Here is a 23,828-nt window from a genome sequence, read left to right on the forward strand (position 1 = left end):
CTGGCGGGGGAATGAGTGCTGCGAGGTGATTGGCCGATGCTGAGAGGTCTGGCAAAATAAAACGGTTTGGATTCCAGCAGAACGGCAAATGGAAACACATGTATCCCCGTCTGATACTTTGAGCGGCGTAACATCACGTCAACTCATCGGTTCTGTCTCAGCAGGAAAGGCCTTACATGGCCCGTGCTGTCTAGCAACACATCCATAAACACACACACACACACACACACCTGCCGTTTTACTGGCAGCACATGCAACGCGGTGGCTATCCTACCTTTGGATGAGGAGGAGCCGCCTTGGCGCTTGTTTAGGGCCCGTAGACCTTGTAAGGGAATGTCGCCGCCCTCCAGGACGCTCTTGTAAACATGGCGGTCGCACTCTGGAGCCCCAGGCTCACCCGTGGACGATCCCCCGTCCTTCTCCACCTCGCTGTGTCCAGACTTGCTCGAGGAGCTAGACGGGTCGAGAAGAGGAACGCAGACAGCTAATCAAACACAGCCGTATTCATCCGGGGGAGTTGAATTGCATTTGTTTTCTATGATAACCAGAGGCGCACAAATTGGGTAATGAGCTGTCATATGGTTCTCATTCAGTGTATCTCGAGGTGATTCCTGTCTTCCCAGACAGAGACAGGAAAAAACTGTCTATTCAAGACATTTGGAGGCCAACATTGAGAGGAGGCTCTACTGCACATATCTTCATTCCAGAGAGGCCGACAGGACACTTTTCTATAAATATTCTCCTGAATTCCCACATGGCACATCAGGCGCGGCCACGCACCTGTACCTCTGTCAGGTTTACTCTACTTCACACGGTGGTCACGCTGTGGCTCCATTTGCGCAGACAGACGTGTTCATCAAACCGAGAGAGACACCAGCGTCGTGAAATAAAAACCCGTTTTAGTGTGAAAAGAGGAATTATTATTCTACCAAACGGCCACGTCAGACTTTTACAGACTTATGCGACTTATGCCAACATCAGTCTCCCTGTTCCCTAAGCCAACACAAAAAGCTCTTTCATAGCGGTGCGCCCTGCTGACTCCGGAGCGCCATTAAAAATCATGTTGGTTCTGGGTTACTTACAAGAATTCCCATAAATGACTACACAGGAAACCTGCAGGACAGGAGCCGTGTGTGATTGAAGCCGGCCCCTTTGGACGGTTCGGGTCAAATTAACAGTCAGTAATCAGTCAATGAAGGACCTTCTGCACGTTACTGTATTGGTGACCTATTTCTCTGGAACGATCAGGGGCTCATTTAAATGCCAAATACCGAGAATGGAATTTGGGATCTAAATCAATCTTCCAACTGGTTCGAGTCTTAAGACCTTTAATGCATGCAAACAAAGTGTGTGTGTCTAACCGAGTCCTGAAAACACACAGATATACTAAGCAAAGTATTCATTCATTTAATGCCGCCACACTGGCACATATGGCTTTGCATTTTAGAGTCAGATGATTTACAAGACTCTTCTTCAAAATGCCTCTAATTTTAAACAGACCTCAGGGAAGAAAAATAAATAACATCCTGTCTTAAACATGTGTGCCTGTGAAGGAAGTCACTTTATGACTTCCTTTGAAAGAAGCTCGGGTGATTGAACTTCCAGCACCTCTTCTCCGGGAGCCCCTTCCTTTCAGTGTTAACAACAAACCCCCCGGATTAAAAACTGGATTGGGAATCTGTTTTAACATACTGGGCCACAGCGACATAATGATCGCAGCAGATGGAGAGCTCTCAGCCGAAATGGAGGGAGGAAATGTATTCTCCCCCGGACTGTAGCGCAGGACAGTCACCAGGGCTCGCTCCTGAATTCCTTACATTTTATGACGCAAACAAAAATAGAAGACGTCAATCTCATTGGACGAAAAGTAAAAAGATCAAGGGCTCGGCGGGCTTTGTTTTAGGAACAGCCAGCATCCTCTTTCAGGCTGCAGTTGCCGCTCATAGTTCTGTGCACACGCCCATTGGAGAGAAGATAACGGTTTTTAAGTTATGCAGCAGCTGGGTGAGCCTCTTCCCCCCAGTGACATCCAGGTTTCTGTCTTTAAATAAATCCCCACATAGCAGCCGTGTCTCACAACCCTCCCAACAAAACCCACATTATACGGACAGAGGACACACTGTTCTAGCGGCGTTATGCCTTATTAACGGGATCTACCTCAGGAAGCAGGAGTTCCCCCTATTGAGGGTGGGCCAGCTCTGCATCTCTCACTGACGTTTATCCCCCATAACATGCCTTAAACAATCACCAACGTGCTGCAGGAAGGAAGCAGGATTGAAAGTTCAAGTATCGGAATAGTAAAGAGAGGTGGACTTACTACTGCTGCAGGTCGGAGGCTGTTTCCAGGGGGCTGAAAGAGGGGGCACTCTGCAACAAACCAAACAAAGAAGTCATTGATAGATCCACAGGAAGGTCTCCTCCAGCTAGAACAGAGGCAGGGGCATTAACTATGGTCAGATTCTCTCTGCTCGTCCTCGCTGCCGCTCTCTCGCTGCTCTGGCTTTTTGTCTCAAGCAGCCGGGGTTCTTAGCGTCTCCGGACTGGGCTTGGCACGGAGGAGTAAGCGTGTGTTTTGGCCAGCATGCAAGTTGGAGAAAACAAGCGTCAGTGGGAAGAGTGGAGGGGAGGGGGGGGGACGGTGGGCGTGCATCGGTCAGGGGGCACCCGCGCGGGGAGGGGGGCTGTCACAGGCGCAGCCAATGGGCTGCTGTCTCCCAGCGAAGCCGTTTCTTTTGTCTGGTATTGAGTCACTCTCATTACCACTGGACCAGACCGGGGGACAATTAACCAGCTGGTGGTGGAAGCGGGCCGAATTACACACAATCACACGCACGCACACACACACACACACTCACACACACTTAAAGAGCCAAAAGGAGACACAAAGGCGTAGTGAATAAAGTCCAACATATTCATTGTAGAAACAGATCATTAAGACACATTTATGAAGACAAAGAGCACAAAACAACAATGTCCAAAACACAGGCCTGCTCATTCAGTGCGATAGCAGCCAGCGGCATTTTGAATGGTTTAGAGCCAACTAATTTTAGCCCACTGTTTCTGTTGCTTCCTTCTTTTCAGACGTCATAGCAGGTAAAAATAACGGACGTGACCCGGGGCACTATGAATAAGAACGCCAGTACGATTGCACAATCGCCACCCCAGCCAGCCCGGCCCTGCTCCTAATTCCAGATCCACTTCCCCACGGCGCGGCCAAGTGTCCCCTTCCACACGCCGATGGCCCGACAAGGAGCAGTCGCCACTGCGACATTTGCCACAACATGCCTTCCCACTCAGTTGCCGGGGCAGGATGATCATTTATAACCTTTCAGAATAAACGCCTGTCTTTGTAAGAACAGAACATCAGGCTGGCAGGTCTGTAGTCTGAGCTATTTATAAAGCCAAATGTTCCATGTCCACCCGGGGGAACACGTCAGTGTCATTGAATAATCTACAGCTCTCCCTTGCTCCGCCACACCATATACCGCCCCTCACACCCCCTCTCCCCCAAGCTGATATCAGGGAAATAGTGTCCTCTTGCTCCCCTGGGTAATTGGGTTATTACACACACACCATCAGTGGAAAGTAAACAGGAAACAACCGTGAAAAGCTTATCTGGAGTAAAGGAATGGCATCTTAATCTGGTTATTTACAAGATGCCTGACTAGTGTCAGTTTATATTAACCTTTATTCATATAAAAGGTTCCGCTTGAAACTAATCCTACACTGATATCACCTAACATCTTATTACCGAGAAGGGCCATTTTTTATCCAGATGATGAAATAGAGGGGGGCAAATGGGAGGCAGAGGATGAGAGGTAAAAACCCGCCCTACTTATCAGAAGAAGACGCACACAGACGAGCAAACTACTCACTGAAGCGGGAACTGAACGCGTCCCACGCTGAACATGGACATGAATGAAGGCCTCGGTGAGTCACTGCAGCACCCATGACTACCTTTCTGCAGAATTCTTGAGTGCGTGTTTCCAAACAGGTGTCCCCGGCCACGCCGAGCCACTTTCATATTCAAAATAGCGATCCTGAGTAGGTCATGGTATCCCATTCTTTCCAGCACCTTATTTGTGTAGATGTGTACTCATGAAAACAAACAGCTACCCCAGTTTGAAGGGCCTGTTATAGCCGCCAGCGCCCACCCGTCTCATCCTCGCTAAATGCTTAAAGGTAAAGGCCAAGTGTGTAACAGAGGTTAAATATAAAAGCACAATGAGCTGGCGGGCTTACAGAGTCGCCTCCTTTAGAATATGTCAGGTGGCGGTGGAGAGGGGAGGGGGTTGCTTTGTAACTCATTGCTGAGACAGTGTGGCAGCGGCCCCCTTCGCCAGCACATGCTCCACAGTCACTCTGCCGGTCGTAGGGGGGCAGGGGGGGGGGGCAGAAGGCTCTTTCCCAACCATAAGATAAGCTAAGTGTGGACCTCTATAGCTCCATCGATGAGCCTGTGTGTGACCTTAGCTGTCCCTGAGGGGAGGTTATCCTGGTAATCTTAACCACTATCGCTGTGATTATATCTTACACAGTGGCTATTAAGTGACGAGGGGTGGTGGACGAGCACTAACAATTGGATAGGAAGAGGAAATAGTGCCGTCCCGTGGGATCATCAAATGTGTCACTTACACTAAGCCCGTCTCTTTAGCTGACAACTGGCCAATTAGCGCTGTGAAACCACAGTCGGTGTTCAAGATGTCGATCAGAGGAATACTGTTAAGCAATACTACGTAGTAACTGGGAGTCTCTTTGAAGGTTATCAATAAGAATAAGAGCCAACTGGGCATTAGCTCTTCATCTGACCCGGCGAGCGCTGTGGCTTTTGTAGCCGTATCTGAGTGAGTGCTGATATGTCAATCAAACTCCAATGAGCCAGAGTGTCTGGCTGGGCCTTAAGGTCAAATACTACGCATACCAGGAGCCGCTTTAGAAGTGACTTTGACATTAAACAGGAGCCAGTCGTTGAGCCGAGATCATCTGGCAAACGTCCAGGCTGCCATGAGACCGAGTCGGCCGCCTCCACCGCTAAACCTCCTCCGCATATTCTCTAAGCAGGAGCAGGAGACCCTGCGTCTGGCTGATGCAAGGACATGACCTCACGAGGATACTAGCGGTGCCACCTCATTTGATCCGGGGTGTGGCGGTGCGCCTCTGACAGAGAGCAAACATCTGTTTGTGGGCAGACTGTGCCCGAGGCATCGGACTTGCCGTGATGCTTTAGCATGCCTGAGCCCGTTTGGGCATTTTCAGAACCGCAGTCTCTCAGAGTGAAGAGGAACTCCGGGATAATTTATCCAAGCAAGGTGGACATTAAATTACAGGAAAAAGAAAAGTATAAACGTTCCTCTTGGGAAATGATTTAACATCACGGATACTTGGCAAGAAAGTACAAGTGATCCAACTCCAAACTAACCGGTGATGGTTTAATTGGAACTTCATCATAGACAGCTGCTCAAAACCTAGAAATATGAAATATGGCGAGAAAGCCATAGCTAATGGTCGGACAATGTGTGCTCACTCAGCATCACAGATAGAAATAAATAGCTGAGTCACCTTTAAAGAGGGCAAAAAATAGATGGAGGACAAGACCCCTTTAAATTGTATGAGGTGATGACAAAGGATGACAGTAGCTATGTCAAACACTTTGACGGGATTGCTGACATACAATAAACCCCGTCATTCATACGAAATCAGAAGCGGAAAGTGGAGTAGTCCTCATAGACAGACACAGTTTGTTTAGGTATTATTTAAACATGGATGTTATCACATGCAATAAAATGCTGTCACTTTAAAGACAGCGACCACTTACCGCTTTGTCAAACTCCATCTCTGAAAAGAATCTATACCATGGCTCATTCTCTATACCTACATCTTCTGGATTTACATCCTGAGTCTAGGGGCATGGCAACAAGAGGAGGAGAAAGACAAAGAGAAGACAGTTCAGACAGCACAGAATACACACACCAAGGTAACTATGGGTGACGGATATATTATCAGCACCACTAAAGGAGTGAATTAAAGGTTATAGGTTCACATTTATATGAAGCGTTCCTACTTTACTCAAGGAGATTTAAACCAATGTTATGGTTTAATGGTACCAATAAATATGCCAATTAGCTTAGCTTAGTTAAGCCCCGACCGGAAACCGTTTGCAGCTGCAACAGTAGGACAATTACTGAGCTCTGGAGAGCCGGTCACCAGGCTTGCTGCTCCCGCCAGTCTTTATGCTAAGCTAAGCTAAGTAGCTGCTGGCGCTATCTATGTATTTAGTGGGATAATGTGAGCGTGCTATAAGTCTTCACATGTATTAATAAAAATGTTTCTTTAATTCTTGTACACTATACACACAAAGAGGGGATGTTGTTCTGAAAAAGGCTTTCATTTACTTTCTTAGTTATTTAATTTGACTGATTTGCTGATGCCTCAGCAATTTGGCATCTCTTACATTGCATTTGACTTGGCAATTTGGGTCATAAGGGTTTCAGTTTCAATGAACATATGGCCAAAGGTAATTCATTCAAATATACACAAACCAAGTATTTGACCCAAAACTGCTGTGATTAAGATTGCGTATCAATTATTTTCATTTTATTCTATCGAATCAGCCTAACGCGATGACGACAAACTAAACATGCCATTTTCGAAGATGATGCATAACAATCTTTAAATATGTATTTGATTTAAGGGGATAAAGTACATCTTTAAGCACCAGTGAGTGAAAACAATAGACCCGGCTCAGAAAGTGACCAGCTACTGACCCACAACAACAGAGAGAAAGAAGAGAGTCCATTATTTCAGTGTTCCCAGGACGAACAGGGGCGAACTCCCTCTAATGAGTCTGTTTGTTGCCACTGGGATCGGCCCATACTTGAATAGCGACACCTACTAACTTGATGTGACCGAGGCATCATACAGTACACAGTAATTACGTAATCATCTACTATCTATTAATTCTGATCGCCTCCTTGTCTTAATTATTAATGATTTGAAAAACCTGGGCCTCCTTTGGTATATCTATTATACTGTAGGTCTAGTGAGCAGCGGGCCAATTATCGTCAATAGAAAGCCCTCAAGGACACCGCCGAATGCCGCTGTGTTTGAGCACAAACTGCCACGGCTGGAGCGACGAAAGTGGTGAGGAGAGCGTTACACTTCCCCGCAAGAAAAAACACACGGGATGCGTGTTCAGTGTCCTCTCACTCTGGGCTGATTCGACCCAATAACCTTAAATTGACTGGGAGACAATGGCTCTCCTTGTATGCGATACTCCCCCGCTGCCCAGCGCGATCATCTGTCACCGCAACAGGACACCCTGGAGGAATGCGGTGCACAAGACGATTCAGGATACACAGGTCGCCGTCCGAGCTGTTAGCGAGGCCGCCACGCACCCAAGAGCTCAGATACAGAGGTGGTGGGTGGGGGTGTGTGTGGTGGGTGTAGAGCGGGGGACAGCTTACACAGACATGCACACAGAAAGACGGAGAGAGAGAGAGGGGGTGGGGGGGGTGCAGGCAGGCAGGCGGCTAGCATACCGTTCTCTCCAGCTTCAGCACCGACGATTTTCCCGGCTCGTACTCAAAGATGCTCTTGGGCTCGGCGCGGTACTTCCTGGTGTCCACCTTTTTATCCGGGGGCTCCCACTCGTTCCTGTGTGGAGACGTGTGTCAGGGAGGGGCGGGGTGTGGGATCGAAGAGAGCCAATCCTTATCAAGTAGTCTCCATGGCAACCAGCATTGGATAAGATGTTTTTTGGTTTTGTTCGACGTCTGCCCTCATTACCCCTGCGCTCTCTCCCTCCCTTTCCCTCTCTCTCTCTCTTTCCTCCCCTCCCTCTATCCCTCTAATGATGATATGACAGAAAATCCAATTCACGGTTCAGCCAAATCGGTAACTCGATAAGGCTAACAAGATTGAGAACTCAGTGACAAAACACAGAGCGCATCGTTTCCTGTGAGAATCTCCTACTGTAATCTTACTGTACTCATATAAAAAAACAAATTACCTCTTAAATTAGAAATACACAACCCTACAGCCATTTTCTCTCCACAAATGAATTCTGAGCGTCATCCATTAGCACTTAGCAACAAGACATGTTTTGCCGCCGTCTCCTTTCATAACATAATCCCAGAGGAAAGAGGAAAGTCAGTCCTCAACATGTCATCTGCAGCTCTTGTGGGCGACGGTTTATCCTCCATCACCTGTCCTCCTTCATCATTCTATTGCTCATTTCTTTAGGGGGCGGATCCTCTCCACGTCGGTGCTGACATGTGTGTGTGTGTGTGTGTGTGTGTGTTTGCGTAGCCTATGAGGCTAATTACACCTCCAGTAACAACTGGAGGACATCGCTTTGGAATCCTCTGTGGACAAAATAACGTCATACTTGCAAAGTCAGAACGGAGATATTGCTCTGCTGTGCACAGCTGTGTTACAAGCTGCGTAAATAAAGACGACAAAGAAGAAACCCTTCGTCACAAGAGACATCTTTTCTTTTCTGCAAGCGACTGTGAGAACATAACTATTTTGAGCCACCATTGCGGCCATGTTATAGAAGCAGACGGAAATAGCACTCATTTCATTCTTCTTTTCCCGTATTCTGAGTTGTCGACTAGCGCTGTGCTTTTGTACTCCAACTCCATACGGAAGGCGGGAGCAGATGGAGGACGCTGACCTTTTGGCGGAGGGTCTGAGGGACGAGGAGCGCGTTGGCACGGGCATCGACCGGCCTCTCGAACCGACCTCGGCGTCGCTTTTGGAGCGCGGGACGGCTCTCACTGAAATAAGGCAACAACAACAACAACAACAGCATCACAGAAATTGAACCAATGTTTAAATGTACGCCGCATGCTCTCCATGAATACTCGTAAAGCCGTTGCACACCGATGAAAGCTGAAAGCCCAAACTCACCATCTTCCAAGTAACCTAAGGGAGTGGGACAGTCATCTGGGAGATGAGCAGACAACAAGCAAAAAACATTGATTACAACTCTTGTTTATATGTGCTCTGCTGCTTGAAAAGTAATGAATATAGCCCGAAACTGAATTATTCATTAAAAGTACCATTACACCTTGCATTAGGGCGAGCATTACAGGTTCACCAGACACCATCAAAGGGTGTCAAATCAAAGCACTTAACGGGAAACATTACTGAGCTAAAAAGGGGATGCAGGCATCAATGGGCATCGAGCCTCTGAATAAATAATGCACGGTAAAGCAAAAAAATATAAGTTGTGACTGCCACAATCCAAATCATCTCTGCATAAGGGATATACTTTATGTAACCTTTACAGAATCATATCAGTCACTCTAAAGGGGAGACCACGTCGAGCTGAGACTGAGAGCAAGTGAAGAGGAAATCTTATTACGCTCTTTCTCATACAAATCTTGTTCTTGTTTATCGGATTAAAACCAGGAGCGTGAGTGGAACCTGAACCATCTACTGAACATGGATTAGTGAAGCCTGTTAAGAGCGGCACGCAGTCTGAAGGTTTGGTGCTGCCTGGGGGACTCTGCACGGGGCGGCACAGCCCACAGGACTCAGTGAGGTGCTGCAGCAGCATCTAGCGGAAAGACTCGGAAACTACATCACCAGACTCTCCGGATCCAAGATGGGGATGCTCGTGAATCAACATTTGTAAACACAATAGATAACAATCTTAAGATGATTAACAGCAAAGAGAGAAAGGCATTAGTGATTGTTAAAACTTGTCAGGAGAAAGTAGATCGGCACTGCGAGGCTTCGTGCATCATCGTTGTCAACACGTCAGTGTCAACGTATCGTGTTCGATGTGAAAGGCCTCACCCACTTTTTCAACATTAATTAGACGGTGAACCATTTTTATTTCCCATTAGCAGCATTCCAAAACATTAGAGGTTTTGTCCAGCAATTTAGCTTTGCACTTCCAAAAGACTTTTAAAAAAACAATTATTTTAACTGATGCCGTCAAGGTGAAGATTTCCTGACTATTTGTCTCTGCTGGCTAACTCAGCCCGAGAGCCTTTTTCCCACCACCCATTTGGACTTGACATCGTAGAAAAAGCGCAGGCGTCACTAATAATAACAATAACGATGGCTGCATTCTGAGTAAGTCATTACTCTGTGAAAATGAGCCAGCACCCCGCAGCAGGATAATGTAACTCAGCCATAATTTATTTGATTTTGTACACCTGCTTTTTTCCTACATGTCAAAATATCTGTTCTAAAAAGAAAAAGGCCTAATAAAGAAGCCAGATGATCTTAAAATGTGCCATGACAGGCACATTTTGCACAAAACCTGCGGTGCATGATTTTTTTTTTGCACGAAACCTGCAGTGCATCTAAAACGCAGGCAGATAGCGGCTCTACTGTACGAGCACTGAGGTTGGGAAATATCAGCTAAAAGGTGAAACACAGCACAGTATTTGAAGAGGGACTAAAGGTGGCTGCAGATCAGTAAAGCCAACAAGAGCGGAGACACTGCCATCGGATACCTTTGGATCTCATCTGAATGTCAGAGTTGTCGGGGAAAATGTAGGTGGGGCGGTAAGGGTTTTCCTCAATAGGCTCTGAGCACAGTGATGGAGAGACAGAGCACAACGTGACATAACATACAACATACACAACATACAACATACAAACACACTTAGAAACACACACACACACAGGGCGTGACAACCAACAGAGGAACACATCAAACGTAGAAGTTTTCCCTCTTACCGGGTATTCTGTGTATCTGTTTGAACATTGTCTTGTACCAGTCTTTGGACTTTTCAGTGTTCTGAAATGTAGATGTGGAGAATTAATTCATAAGCCATTCATAAGCAGGGGCGGGTTTAAGTGTAACATTAAATTAATTTTACATTTGACTGTTTTTCCAGCATAATGACTTTTGTTGGATGCTAGGTTACATCAAAGCACAGTGATTTGCTCTCCCTTGCTACCATTATATATAAATAACATCAAAGACCCATGTATCCTATGAACAAAAGGGCCGTCACACATCCGTCGTGAGGAGATTTGTCTTCGCCGGACAGGTTTGGTCGCTCACCCGCACGGGGACAATGGGCTTGTTGAGAGGACCGAGGACGGGCGAGTGCAGGGACAGCCGCAGCCTCTTCCAGTCCATGTCAGTGACCGCAGAGTCTCTGCCAGGATCCGGGCTTTTGTCCCTCTCTGGGGTCGGGTCTGTTACCAAAAAACAAACAATCATTAAAACAAGACTTTAAAACAGACAAAACGCGCAATGGCCTCACACAAACATGTACATAGAGCATTGAATATGATGAGATATACAGATATTGGGGCAGCATACAGTAAGTAAGTAAGTCTCTTCTCTATATTCCGTGCCTGTTATCACATCATGATGTTGCATTTCATACCTAAAATTCACCAGGCAGGCGGTCTCATTTTCCGTCACATGCGTTTTGTACCACCAAGTAAAGCAGAATATCAACAGGAAATGAATGTAGCGACACCCGAAATATCCCAAAAATAGTAAATAATTGAACATAGTAAAACGGGGAATATAAATGATATAATATTCGGTTCTAGTTAGTGCTCCATGGCAGTAAAAACCTTCAATGATACAAACTGCTGAGTATGAGGTGACCTCTGCAGCACACAAGCCCTTTGACACTTGGCCTCTGAGAAAGAGATGTGTCAGGTGTCACGTCAGTGGAAGAAAGTGCACAATCTCACATGTCGGCAACAGACATGAAATTAAATGAGCTTTGACGCAGTCTTGAATCAGTAAAAACAGAATGCAGAATAATTTACAGAAAAGTGTTTCTGTATATTGTGGTACCTTCTCCTTTAACTGAACAGTTCCAATGTTTTCATTACACCAAAGAATAAAATATGACTCATTAACTTCACAAGGCGGGTGGCGAGCACATCAAGTGTCGAGGCAGTGGGAGGGTGACGGATGCTTCAGTCCAGGAAAAATAAATATAATACTTCTTAATAAAAACTGGGACTGCTGCCGGCGAAGTCTGAGCAAAGACAAACACATCCCAAATATCACCAAGACCCCGGTGCATTACCTTTGAAATGATTAAGATGCTTTTGCTGCTCTGTTGTGAGAGAAAGACAGACAGAAGGACAGCACAGTGAAACGTGACACAGAGCTCTGCGCGGAGCGGGACGGCGCCGAGGAGCTGCACAGGTTGGCTTTTTACGACTGATGAGATGCCGCGCAGACGTGTGAGAGTGAGATCGCGGTCAAACTGGAATGCTCTGATGAACTCCTCATGGTACCCGTCCTCCCTTCTCACCTCTGTTGTGCTGCAGCAGGACTATTGTGGGGTTAGCCGTGCTGGTGCACGGATAAACAGAGCAGGAGGTCGATGCGATACAGCTGGGAGCGTCGGCGGAGGATGGAGCTTGATTCTCTTTTAGGCTCTCTGGGGAAATGGCCTGGAAGTGACAGAAATGAGAAATGTTAAACAAAGCTTTCCGGGCAAATTTCCCAGAATTCTGTCAATGATCTCCAGAAGCAGCCACACAAAGAGGCTGTGTTAAACAGAGCGAAAGTAGACGTACCTGGCACCGAGGGTTGTTTACAGGAGCTAAATCACTTCTGATGTTGCTGCCTCCCTCCGCCAGTCCTGCTTTAGAGCTGTCTCCATTAATAAGGCCTGTCCAGCCACCTGAAAAGAGTCCAGAGGTCCCTCAGTTTTGGCAGCACTGAAAAACACTGAGCATAACTCTAAAAAGTTGCTTATATCAGTGAAACGCAGCCATAGCAGCCAGGCCCCAATGAAATACATCTCTGTTTCAGTATGCAGGGCGTGGATGCTTTCCTACGAGGTTTTCAGCAATGAGAAAAGAAAAAAGATACTCCCACAATCTCTGAACTTTGTCATCGGAACAAAGCGGCCTTTCATTGAGCTTCAGAGGCTGTTTGTTCCAATGGCCTTTATATTCAGACTCCACAACAATTAAAGCATCTCCCTCAAAAGCCTCGGCTCCTCTCCGCAGTGCGTACCGAACAAGCCCACGGACAAGGCGCCCGCTCCGAAGGGCAGTGGGCCGGCCCGCAACAATGAAGCTCTTTGACCGCTCGCTTAAAAATATGAGCAATCGGCCTCCACCTCCAAAACATGACACCATATTTAATCACCAAAACAGAACTGTGAAAGGCATGCAAACAATTTCTACGGCTAAAGAGGAAGATGAAATACCAAAACATGACCGTTGTTTCCACAAGCCCCCGTCCCTGACCCGTAAACATCCCGTCCTGGTGCAGGGAGGTGTGGTTAAGCAGCTGTGGCGCTCGCTGCAACTTACTTGGCGTTGTGACGACGTTTGGCTCCGAGCTGATGCGGCCCTCGTCATCTATGTGGATGAGAGTGGCCCTCAGGGTCACCACTCCTTTCCCCTTGCACACTCTGCTGGGGTCCAGATCTGAAAAGCGTTCAAACGAAGAGCGTGATCTTCGCAGCTCCTCATCGTTCATCTCACACTCACACGCTTGGTCCTGTCAGAGTGCACTCCTGCTTCAGGGATGCTGGGAAATCCAAGCTATTGCTACCTCGTGCCCCAAATGACTGAAATAGAACTGCAACACCAGAACCAGGCCATCAAATTAATATCCTTGTTGAAAAACTAATTGCAACGATCACGGCGTCAGAGCGGGAAGTAGAGTGTCAGGAGCCCGTACGTCAGGTTAATAAAATGACGCCCTACTTTGTTAACCAGTGAGTGTACAGAGTGTCATTCTACGTCTTGGTGAGACTGAAGTGTCCCACAGCTGTGGACAGTCGGCCGGGCGGAGGGATACGTCACCTGCAGCAGGAATCAGGTCAGGAGAGACTTTCATGGTCTTCAGCGGCGTGATCCTGACAGAGCAGACTGCTCGAGGTCGTGATGGGACTTTAACACACACACACGAAGACAAGGAAACAAAGTAGAGACACACAGAAGTGATGAAAGATGTTGAAACATTCTCTACCAGATTTCATTTATTTTTAAATTATCACTTCATTTCCTTAATATTACAAGATCAAAATTGTATAACTTCTCAGAGAATACAGATGTGTAGGATATACTATGAATCAGTGATCTTGCTGAAACCCAAATAAACTATTCAGAGTCTGAGGGTTTATAAACTCATTAAAAACAATGAATGCATCATGGATGTAAAAATGGGGCCACAGGCATATTTGTAGTGATTTCTTTCCCAAACAAAAGATACAGAAAAGGAGGGAACCAGTAAATGATGCTGACATATGTGTTTACTAAGCAGAGAGATAATATTAAATTGAAATAGGTCAACGGATATTTAAAAACATTAGAGAATGCCTGATGCCTTAATGCGTTAGATTCTATGATATTTTTGGATTTTGAATTACCCCTAACCCTAATCCTTCTAATAAATAAATAGACATGTATTACATTACAGGTCATTCAGCTGATGCTTTTATCCAAAGCGACTTGGCTTGAACCGCCAACCTTGCGGTTCCCAGCGCACCCTCTCTACACCTGCACTACGTCGCTCTTTATGACTTATAATTATTATATTATAATTATTTATGGATAATACAAATTCACCAAAATGTGGGAAATCAAGCGTTTCATTCCTAAAAACCGTCGTAACCCCCTCAAAACAGACGCTAAGTCCTTGATAGAGGTAGAGGTACTCAACCCACAGCATCATGACTGGTTTAGAAAAGGGAGATGACTCACTGGGAGTGGTGCTCGGTCTCACGCTGCCCCCTTGTGGAGAGCCCTGGAAAACAACACAATGTATTCAGGGAAAACTGCACATAAAAAGTGTGACGCATCATAAAACCTCAGCGAAGATGACCTCGGGTCACAGTTTAATCAACACTAATGATTGTACAGTGCAGTTAAAAAAGTAAATGCCTCTTGGTAACTGTGTATTTGTGTATTTTAACACCCATTTGCAAATATTAGTACATATAATATTAATTTTGTAATATTAAATCGATTATTAGAAATTAGATTCTAAATATTTTAAAATATTTCTAATTAAGCCTTGAAGAGTTAATAAGGTTAAAATGGATTTCACAGAAGTTGTTGTGTCAAAGCTCTTTTCTATTTATATGAATGAACATTGACAGGTATAAAATAGAGACTATAGGACTTATGTTTGTATTTTGAGATTGGAACATGATCAAAAATAAAAAAAGGATAGAACAGAAGAATATTCAAAAAACAATAATGAATCAAATGAAATAATATTTCATATGGACACAATTAAAAAGGGGACTTGAAATAGATCTGAATGTGTCAACAGCAACATAACATAAGGTGTGTTGTATTAGGAGAGGAGAAGCAAACTTGGCTGCAGCTCCTGTCGTAGTGGGAGTGGACTCACTGCCACCAGTGGCCCGTATACAGCTAATGAATTGTGTTTGTGTTGTTGCTGTGGTTGGGTTACGCACTGAAACAAGATACAATCGAGCCAGACAGGAAGGCGGCGACCCCTCAGTCACTGTTCAAACTAAGCTGTGACACACAAGACTTCATACTTTATTAGAAGCCAATGACACACTCACAGCTTCACGGTAAATGCACCAATGATAAAGCAATGACCTCTGGTGTTACAAATTGAAAGGTCCGACCAACAGAATGATGTTATTTAATTATCCATCTATGTGATATGACAGCTCTGATCACTGACATTGAAATTTCCCAATTCCTGAATTCAAACCGGTATCTGCTTTCCCCTTTAAGGACTAGAAGGGGGCGGTGGGGGGGGGACAAACATATGTTAAAACCAAGGCCACCAGAGAAGTGGCTGTGAAACACTTGGGCCCCCTATTGTGCTCTACTAGCTCCCTATTGTGCTCTACTAGCTTGACTGATTTAAGAGATGTCCCCATTTAGGACGCTGATTGAGTCGAGACACAAACAGACACACACACACACACACCAAGGCACTCAAACGGTCACGGGAGCATACATGTTCGCACACAGGGGTACACTGGTAGAGTTTTTGTTCGCAGGCTGAGGAGGATGGTGGTGGTAAAAACAGGAATTGCTTCATCTATCAAACATGTGCTCTAAAATCAATTCAGGTGTTTTTTAAGTTGTATCTTTGCGTGTCCCACATGTGATGTGTGCGCTGTGTTTACACACCGCGGTAAACAAGCCGACCTGCAGTGCAGGCAGGGGACTCCTGTTCCAGCTGGAAACCGCCTCAGGCATTTAGGCCTAAATGGACGAGGGACAAAATGAGACCAAACGAGCCCCCCGGGGACACAAGACATCTTCCAGTCTGGAAGACGAGCTGCTCCCTGAGCGTCAGAAACTCGCTGTATCTACCCGCCTTCTGTCCCCGACCCCCTGCGTCCCAGTGGAAACCACTAGCCAACATTCCTTCAAGCAGTGCTGGTGCTGGTGCTGACGCCCGACCTCCGCTTCCGTCGTGTCCTCAGGCGAACCCCGAGATGGTCAATGGACAGGATGAGGAGTGACGTAGGAGTGTTCAGACCTCTCACACAAGACAGATAGAGGGAAGATGACACTTTGCAGGGTGTTCAGCTGGCTGTATAAACACACAAGAGCACAGTTCGCCCCGCTGGCCTTTTTAGGAAGTGATGCCTCAGAGCAGAGCCGGGCAAAAGAAACACGCCGTTGGAGAGAAAAGAAGAGACCGGTGCAAGAGCTCAGGGACGGCCGGCGGCGACTGAGCCAAGACAAACAGGCCGATGAGAGTTTACTTTATAAGATAAACCTCGGTGAAAACGGCAAAATCATAAACGTGCCGTCACCCCCTCTAATCTAAGCTTTTAGGTGTCTCTACTTCAGGGGGCTGAATTCAGAGAATGTCTAAGGCACAAACAAAAGGATGGGATGTTAAAGCAGAGGAGGAGACGCTCGACTTTGTAACGTTGAAGCGAGCATTCTCCTCCCGGGGCGCCACGCGGAGCGGACCGGCCGTCTCGGGCAGAACAGGACAAGAATCAAAGAGTTTGTGTTTCCTTAAAGATGAGGAAGAACATTTACCGCCGCAAATGACACAACTTCAGACGTCTTCGGTTCGGCTTTTGGAGACTCCTTATTCCCAGACGCGATAAACCTCGTATGAAGCGCAGGTGTTGCTCATGCTCGACAAGCCAACGAAACCGCCTTTCAGCGCAAACCCGCCGGATCGACCGAAAAGCAGAAATATGCGGTGAGGGCAAGATGACTCATCCCGTTTGCAGCTACAAGACACTCACACACACATTGACAAACACATCTCCACCTGGACGGCCAACGTGTCACTAGAAGTCCACAACATGCGTTACCTAGGAAACGATGAGCGCGGCGTGTCCGTAGTCGGCGGGCATTCGTCCGTGTGGAGCCTCTTGGGGCGTCAGGCTAGAGCTTTGAGGGTCTCGTCTGGGCGGGACGGTCCCAGCTTTGACCTTGATCCAGACTCTGTAGGGGGTCTGTTTGTTTTTGACAACAGGCGTGCTGAGATGGAGCTGTCACCACATGCCACATGGGAATGTGGCACCCACTCAACAACTGTGCAGACCTGCATATAAAATCCTCCCTCCCTGGGGAAAAAAGCTGCAGCGCAGGCAGGCAGACGTCCAACTACATGTTAATTAATGGGGTTTAATTTCTATTGATCACTGCAGAATATAACAAATCCAAAGACCATCAGCTGAAAGGGAGAACAAACGGCAATACACTGAAGTCTGACAATAACTTAATATTAGATCAATTCCACATTACAAAGAATGTCACTGCTTTAGGTGTGTGTTTTAACAATGGAGCCAGGTGTTGATTAGCTTAGATTAGCGTAGCATGAAGACTAGACCAGTGGAAACAGCTGGCCTGGCTTCCCTAAAACCAGTTCTGTTTCTGTACCAATTAAACAAAAACTGACACAAAGTCAGTGGGTTTGAAAGGTATTGATTGGCATATTTTTTTAAACTTTAAACGGATACAGCTGATGCTAAGATAAGCTAACTAACTGCTGGTTCTAGATGGTTAGTTAGTTAGTGGTTAGTGTACAGTATTTAGAGAGGAATACGTTTTATCAGCGCAATAGGGAATTTTTCCCAAAACATAGAATGTCAGTTATTTTAAGACTTAAACCAAAGTTTATATATAATCATCATCATATATCATATATATGGGAGGTAAAGGGATGGTCTAGATACATTTGCATTTACATTTAAATTACAGTAATAAATCAAATAAATCAATCTTAATAAATCTAATTAGATGAGGGAACCCCGTGGATACACCACATGTTTCCCTGACAGAGGATGTGTTTGTACTTGTGATTTTGGACTATTGAACAAGTTTAAGTTAATGATTTTCATTCCACCAGGATTGTTTCATGTATTCAATGCCCAGTGGGCCAAAGCAAAAACAATCCCTTTATCGGAATCTGCCCCCCCACTGTGAAATCCAAACAAAGGTGCGGTGGTACCAAGTTGAGCTACGATGTGTTTCGCACAAGAGGTCTCTGTGTCGCAGCCGGAGGCCGCCTTGAAAGAGCTCCTAACACAAAAGAGTTCTCATCACACGCTCATCTTTATGGACTGGGGAGGTGTGGGGAGGGGGGGGCGTTACGTAACGTTTGACTTCTGCTTTGTCAACACATGGCAGAGAGGAGCAAAGCTATCCAGCAGTGTGCGCGGATCCCACCAGACAGCTCCAAACATGGCTCGATGGGGCCGCTCCGCAGCAGCAGCTTATCCCCCTAATTGAGAAGAACCCCCCCCCCCCCTCCCCTCCCCCATCCCCACCCTTCCAGCTCTCTTCCATAAACAGCTTCCATGCTGGACGGGCGGCCTGGGATTCTACACATTCCTCCACTGAGCTATTTGAAGTTCATTTCAAACAACTGAAGCATAAAAGGAAATGTATGCAACTTAAACACTGCAGTCATTAGAGGCCTCAAGGCCGGATTACGCACTTGTGTCGATAATGGAGCGAGCTTACGCCGGGTCTATATGAACACCGCTTGCATGACTCTGCTCTTTGAAACTCACCTAATGAAGTATCACAGCCTTAGCAGGTTTCTGGAATCAGCGTTTGTGGCCTTTTGGAAAATAAAATGTCCTTAAACAGAAGCATCCATCACACCAGCCAGAGAAAGACGTGTCCCTCGGGCGGCTGGGTGAGGGATCCTGAGACGTTCATCGGCTGTGACCATGGCCAGGGAACACGGCGAGCACGAGCAAGTGGTCCTGTGAGATGCTTACGCAGGAGAGACAGTCCTGCTCGTGGCGTTCCTGCTAGGCTTTTAGAGCCAGTGTAACAAGAATGTCAGCAGGCTGACAGTTCGGCCCGGGTGATCCGTCTCCACAGCGAGGGGCCCGGGCCGCCCTCCAACACTGAGACAAACAAGATAAACATTCACCGGAATATACAAGTAGTCCTGCGGTGTGTCTTCGGGGGATGGTGGGAGGGGGGTTGATGGTTTTCGAGAGTTTAGTTTGGTCTTATTAGCAAATAAGGAGATAGTCATTAGCGGATACAGATGGTGACGTATAATTGGGAAATAAATCCACAACAATTAGCCGCTGCCATTTAAGTTTGGAAATACGAATCCAGAGACACACATGATGCTCCTTTGATGTCGTGTATGGAGATAACTAGCTCAGCTGCGCCCGACAGATTCCCCCCGGCTTAGACGATGGGGCGCGGCGCCCACATTAGGTGGGCCGCGATGACATTTCAAATCATTGTCCGGGAGAGCGCTGAGAGCGTTTCCTCGTCTCTGCTGGATGTTGTGACCCTAAATATAACTCTCCCAGCGCCTACGTGACAGCACTACTTGATAATTGAGTCATAGGATATGGCGGCTGAACGTGAATATAAACAGCGATGTGATAATCCAGCAATTTTGAGTGCTGTGGAGGTATCCTCGTGTGAAGGGGACTCGTGCCAGGGCCCCGGCGGGTCCCCATCATGCGTCTATTTGAGGAACGCCGACCCAGTCCGACTCGGTTGGGTCGGCGGCGGCGCGGCCTGACGCGGAGCCGGCGGCACGCACGCGTATTAACAGTTCCATTATTGTTCGTGAGTGATTCATCAACCTGCCGCTGCATCACTGGCGCTTTTTAATCGTGGTCTGGTTTGTCCGATGACGGGCGAGGACAACATGCCGCTTCTAGTTCAAATATAGTCCAGCAACTGGCGCGATGCTGTTGTGTTTTCCACCAGGAACACATGGGGGGGTAAGGGAGAGGGGCGGGGGGGGGGCTTAAATTCAACACTCAAGAATATAGATGTCTTTTCACTCCCTTGTTTACATGTGTCTATGATCGGAGGGGTGGGGGTGAGGGGGAGGGGGGGGGGGGGGGGGTTCTCACCGAAGCATAACACTCCACCATCCACTTCAGCCAATGGCAGCAGATTGAGGAACCAGACGATTGCTTGGGGGTGGGGGTTGCTAAGCAACCTGTTGTAACATCAAGAAGAGTGAAAACAGAAACCTGTTCAAAGCGGATGTTCAAAGCAATCCGTTATTCACAGTAAAGACGGGGCTGTTTCCTCACAACAAAGGTTCTAGTCCATTTCATGCTGATCTCTGATGACATGCATGACTTTAAGAAAAATACAGAGCCAAGGAGGAGAAAAGTATTAAATCCCTTCTGCTAATGCCCCATTTCGTAACGTGTACTCTCATTCTGGACACATGGGTGCAGTGGGCTTTCACTACAAAGACAACAGCTTCCTCATACGTGTCAGAGTATCAGGTGAGAGACACTCATTTGGAAAAGCAAGAAACGTTTCTTGGTTTCACTTTCAACTTGAATAAACGTCTCTTCTCATTGCTCATCTTTTCTAATATTTAGTGTCAAAGATTTCCAAATCGGAGATCACATCTGGTCATTGTGGAGGCCAGCCTGCTCTGCTAAATCGAGGTCCTCTCTAATCTAGAAAACCGGCAACTCGACTCCAAACAAGATTCATGAAATATTAACCACTGTGCTGGGTTAATACTAACAGTATGTTTGCCCAGCTCGAAAGACTGAGATGCAACATTTTGACCTTGATTTCCTTGCGCCTTGGAAAAAGCAACACCGAGATAGTTACTGGCCCAGAAAAGCTTCCTTTTGTGTTTGAATATTTGTCACTCTGTTACCTGTTGATACAAAGTACAATAGCGGAAACAATGTCAACAAATCAGACAGAAAATCGTCTAAAACTACTCCAAAGGATACATTGCACATCTGTAAACTGGATTCATACACAGGGCGAATCTTCACAATCTTTGAAAAACACTGTACATAGTTCGCTGGTTCATTGCACAACGTTCGCAGTGGGTCACAGGGGTTTGGGCTTCTCTGTGAGTTACTGCTAACAGCTGACAGCGGAGCCACTATAGGTAACATATGACTTCCTACACACACACACACCTACACACAGCTACACACCTTCATACGCTGCTGACCCACTGCTGAGTTAAGGATACTCGGCTTGTGTGCGCTCCACAAGGTTTGTTTCACATAATGGATCAGAGCCCACGTACACTCAAGTCCCTGGACACGTAGCTAAAGGAGGTCCTGCTCTTTCTCGATCTCTATCCATCTCCATCTCTATTAAATGTGATCATTGCGATAAGACGACGTGAGACATTCCACATCGCAAGACACAGAAAAAAAAGTTTTTTCTCTTTCCTGTGTCCTCGAAGCAGTTGATGAATTATTTGTGTTGGGGTTAATATTTGATCAAGCTTGTGAAGCGTCTTGTTACTTAGATCCCAGGATCAGAGGTGATGATTTGTTATTATTTTCCAACTTAGGTACATGATAAACATTCTGAGATATGATATCGGGGTAGAACTGATTATGAGGTTAGTTAGTAATTAGTAATTTTTAAAGATGTCCAATGGATTTTTAATTCTTTGGACGGTGTAGTGTAATTTTAGTTCATTTAATTTGAAAGAAATTTTCTTAAACTGTGTTTCTTTTAACATTGTAGAGCTTCTCTCCCTCACATACTGTGAAAAATCCTATTCTGGCTGTGCTTTTGTGGTACTGCAAAATCAACAACAAAAGGGTCAGTACATACATTGTCTCTGTTGTCTCTGTTTTTATATCCACACTGTTGTCATTATGAGGCCTACAACAAAAAGTTTCAAGTCAACAACTGCAGCGACTACGGGGCACTGATACGACTGTGCAGTTACACAACACAGTAGAAAGGAAAGTTTAAAACGTCCAAGCGGTTTTCATCACTATTTAAGTATTGTGCACTGAAAATCTAGCACAACAATTCATCCAAGTCATCACCTCATGAAAAATAACAAGCGGCCGCAGTCCAATCTGACAACAGTGTGCTAAAAATGACAATGGGATGCTACTCGATCAACTTTTTCCTGTCACCTCGATGCCGCATAATATGCATGCCATTAAACGGCCCTGATGTCACTGTGCATGTGGAGCAGCTCCCCATGACTCACAGGGACTCACATCAGCCTCATCAGCCTCGCTGCGACCTGCAACCTGCCACCTTTAAAGGCACAGCCACTCTAGTTAGGATCCATTGGTGCTTTTTATAGACCTGTCAGGTTTTAAGCAGAGTGCAAAGTCAGGCAGCGTTTTAATTCCCAGATGTGATGATTGTGTTGTTCTCCGCCGGGCATCTGGCTTCAGAGTGCGGCACCAATGGCGCGTTTGCACCGTATGCATCAGCCTGTACTGCGGTAACTGTCCCAGAGCCAGGACGCCTCTCTGCCGGGATGCTGAAGCCATATGGACTCACTCACAAAAGCACTTATACGTTTGAATAAGTCAGCTGAATTCTCACTTCACGTGAATGAGCGATGACGCATTAAGTGATAATAACACAAAGTCAGCTCTTCAGCAATCTAATAAAAATAAATATCAGAGAAAGAAGGCAGGTATAGAATAATAATATATCTCCAGAAATCATTAAAGGGCCACATTCAGCAGTCACTCGGTCACAGCAGTTATACGGAGCAGGGAGCCGCTTACCTCGGTGTGATGCTTATCCAGTGTTAAGCTCGCTGCTGCACACACACACTTCACTGAGCTGTGTGCGCCGACGGCTGCTATCCACCAGCGGCCCGTCAGCGCTTCACCCTCACCGGCCTCAGCTGCGTCACTGCGCCGCACCAAAGCACCAGCTGGCACCGGGGGATGGGCGACCGCCTCTTCACAATAAAGGCCTGGTCACTTCATTACGAAAACCGAAATAAATGTTAAAGTTGCAACTAAATTAAAATGTTTGGGCTCACTCACCTATTATAATATGTGTTGGCCACTTCTTTTCGGGAGCTGAACAGCACATGCTAATGCCTTAGCTAACTATCAAGCTCACTGATACCTGTGTTAGCAATAGCAAGTAGCTTGTCAACGTTACCTTTAGCCCTCCATGACAGGAACTATTTGCATTAATTAGGGAGTCCCGTTTTGGGCCACTTGATAAATATTAGTCCCAATTAGTCAAGTATAATATAGTTGCCATCGACAATTTAGGAAAAAATGAGCTGCTACACTATGTTTACCGACGTTAGCTATGTGCTAACATTGGCTGTTAGTGGCTGTTGGTAACTACGATAGCTGCCCGTCGAGGCGGGAAACGGAGTTGATATCACGAGACGGAAAAGAATCTCAACGACTATTAAAAGTTAAAGCCAGTAAAAGAAAAACACTTCGCTAAATATGCTATAATGTTAAGAGGTAAAAAAGGCAGGTTTTATGATCAAAACCGCGATATCACAGAGTCACTCGAACAATTGAGAACATAATAATATTGCAAAGCGATCTATTTGTCTACATTAAATACATACATTTTGCATATAAAAATGCAGACAATCTGCATTAGGTTGCTGTTCTCAAATCAATGTAGTGAATAATTAAATTCATTGGGTTGCTATTCCCAAATCAATATAGTGA

The 23,828-nt window shown here is 46.1% G+C and overlaps 1 protein-coding gene across 4 annotated transcripts in view; it reads right to left on the reverse strand.

The window, feature by feature from the left end:
- sorbs1 (sorbin and SH3 domain containing 1) overlaps positions 1–23,493 on the reverse strand; it is a 35,203-nt gene extending 11,710 nt beyond the window's left edge. Inside the window, exons 1-17 of one of the 4 annotated variants that reach the window (XM_078104535.1) lie at positions 23,172–23,493; positions 22,905–23,083; positions 14,668–14,710; positions 13,768–13,854; positions 13,270–13,386; positions 12,523–12,629; positions 12,255–12,396; positions 12,024–12,053; positions 11,030–11,166; positions 10,699–10,759; positions 10,473–10,547; positions 8,911–8,946; positions 8,675–8,777; positions 7,539–7,653; positions 5,816–5,899; positions 2,318–2,367; positions 275–453 (exon numbers count right to left, since the gene is read on the reverse strand). In XM_078104535.1, the coding sequence (XP_077960661.1) occupies positions 275–453; positions 2,318–2,367; positions 5,816–5,899; positions 7,539–7,653; positions 8,675–8,777; positions 8,911–8,946; positions 10,473–10,547; positions 10,699–10,759; positions 11,030–11,166; positions 12,024–12,053; positions 12,255–12,396; positions 12,523–12,629; positions 13,270–13,386; positions 13,768–13,854; positions 14,668–14,710; positions 22,905–23,083; positions 23,172–23,220 (1,594 nt within the window). In that variant the 5' untranslated portion in view covers positions 23,221–23,493. Of the gene's footprint in view, positions 1–274; positions 454–2,317; positions 2,368–5,815; positions 5,900–7,538; positions 7,654–8,674; positions 8,778–8,910; positions 8,947–10,472; positions 10,548–10,698; positions 10,760–11,029; positions 11,167–12,023; positions 12,054–12,254; positions 12,397–12,522; positions 12,630–13,269; positions 13,387–13,767; positions 13,855–14,667; positions 14,711–17,240; positions 17,357–18,947; positions 19,056–22,904; positions 23,084–23,171 lie in introns of those variants that run through there. The other 3 variants (XM_040177757.2, XM_078104537.1, XM_078104538.1) reach the window with 3 other exon arrangements.
- Between the last annotated feature and the right edge of the window lie 335 nt (positions 23,494–23,828).

Source organism: Gasterosteus aculeatus, chromosome 6, assembly GCF_964276395.1.
Source record: "Gasterosteus aculeatus chromosome 6, fGasAcu3.hap1.1, whole genome shotgun sequence".
NCBI classification, from domain to species: domain Eukaryota; kingdom Metazoa; phylum Chordata; class Actinopteri; order Perciformes; family Gasterosteidae; genus Gasterosteus; species Gasterosteus aculeatus.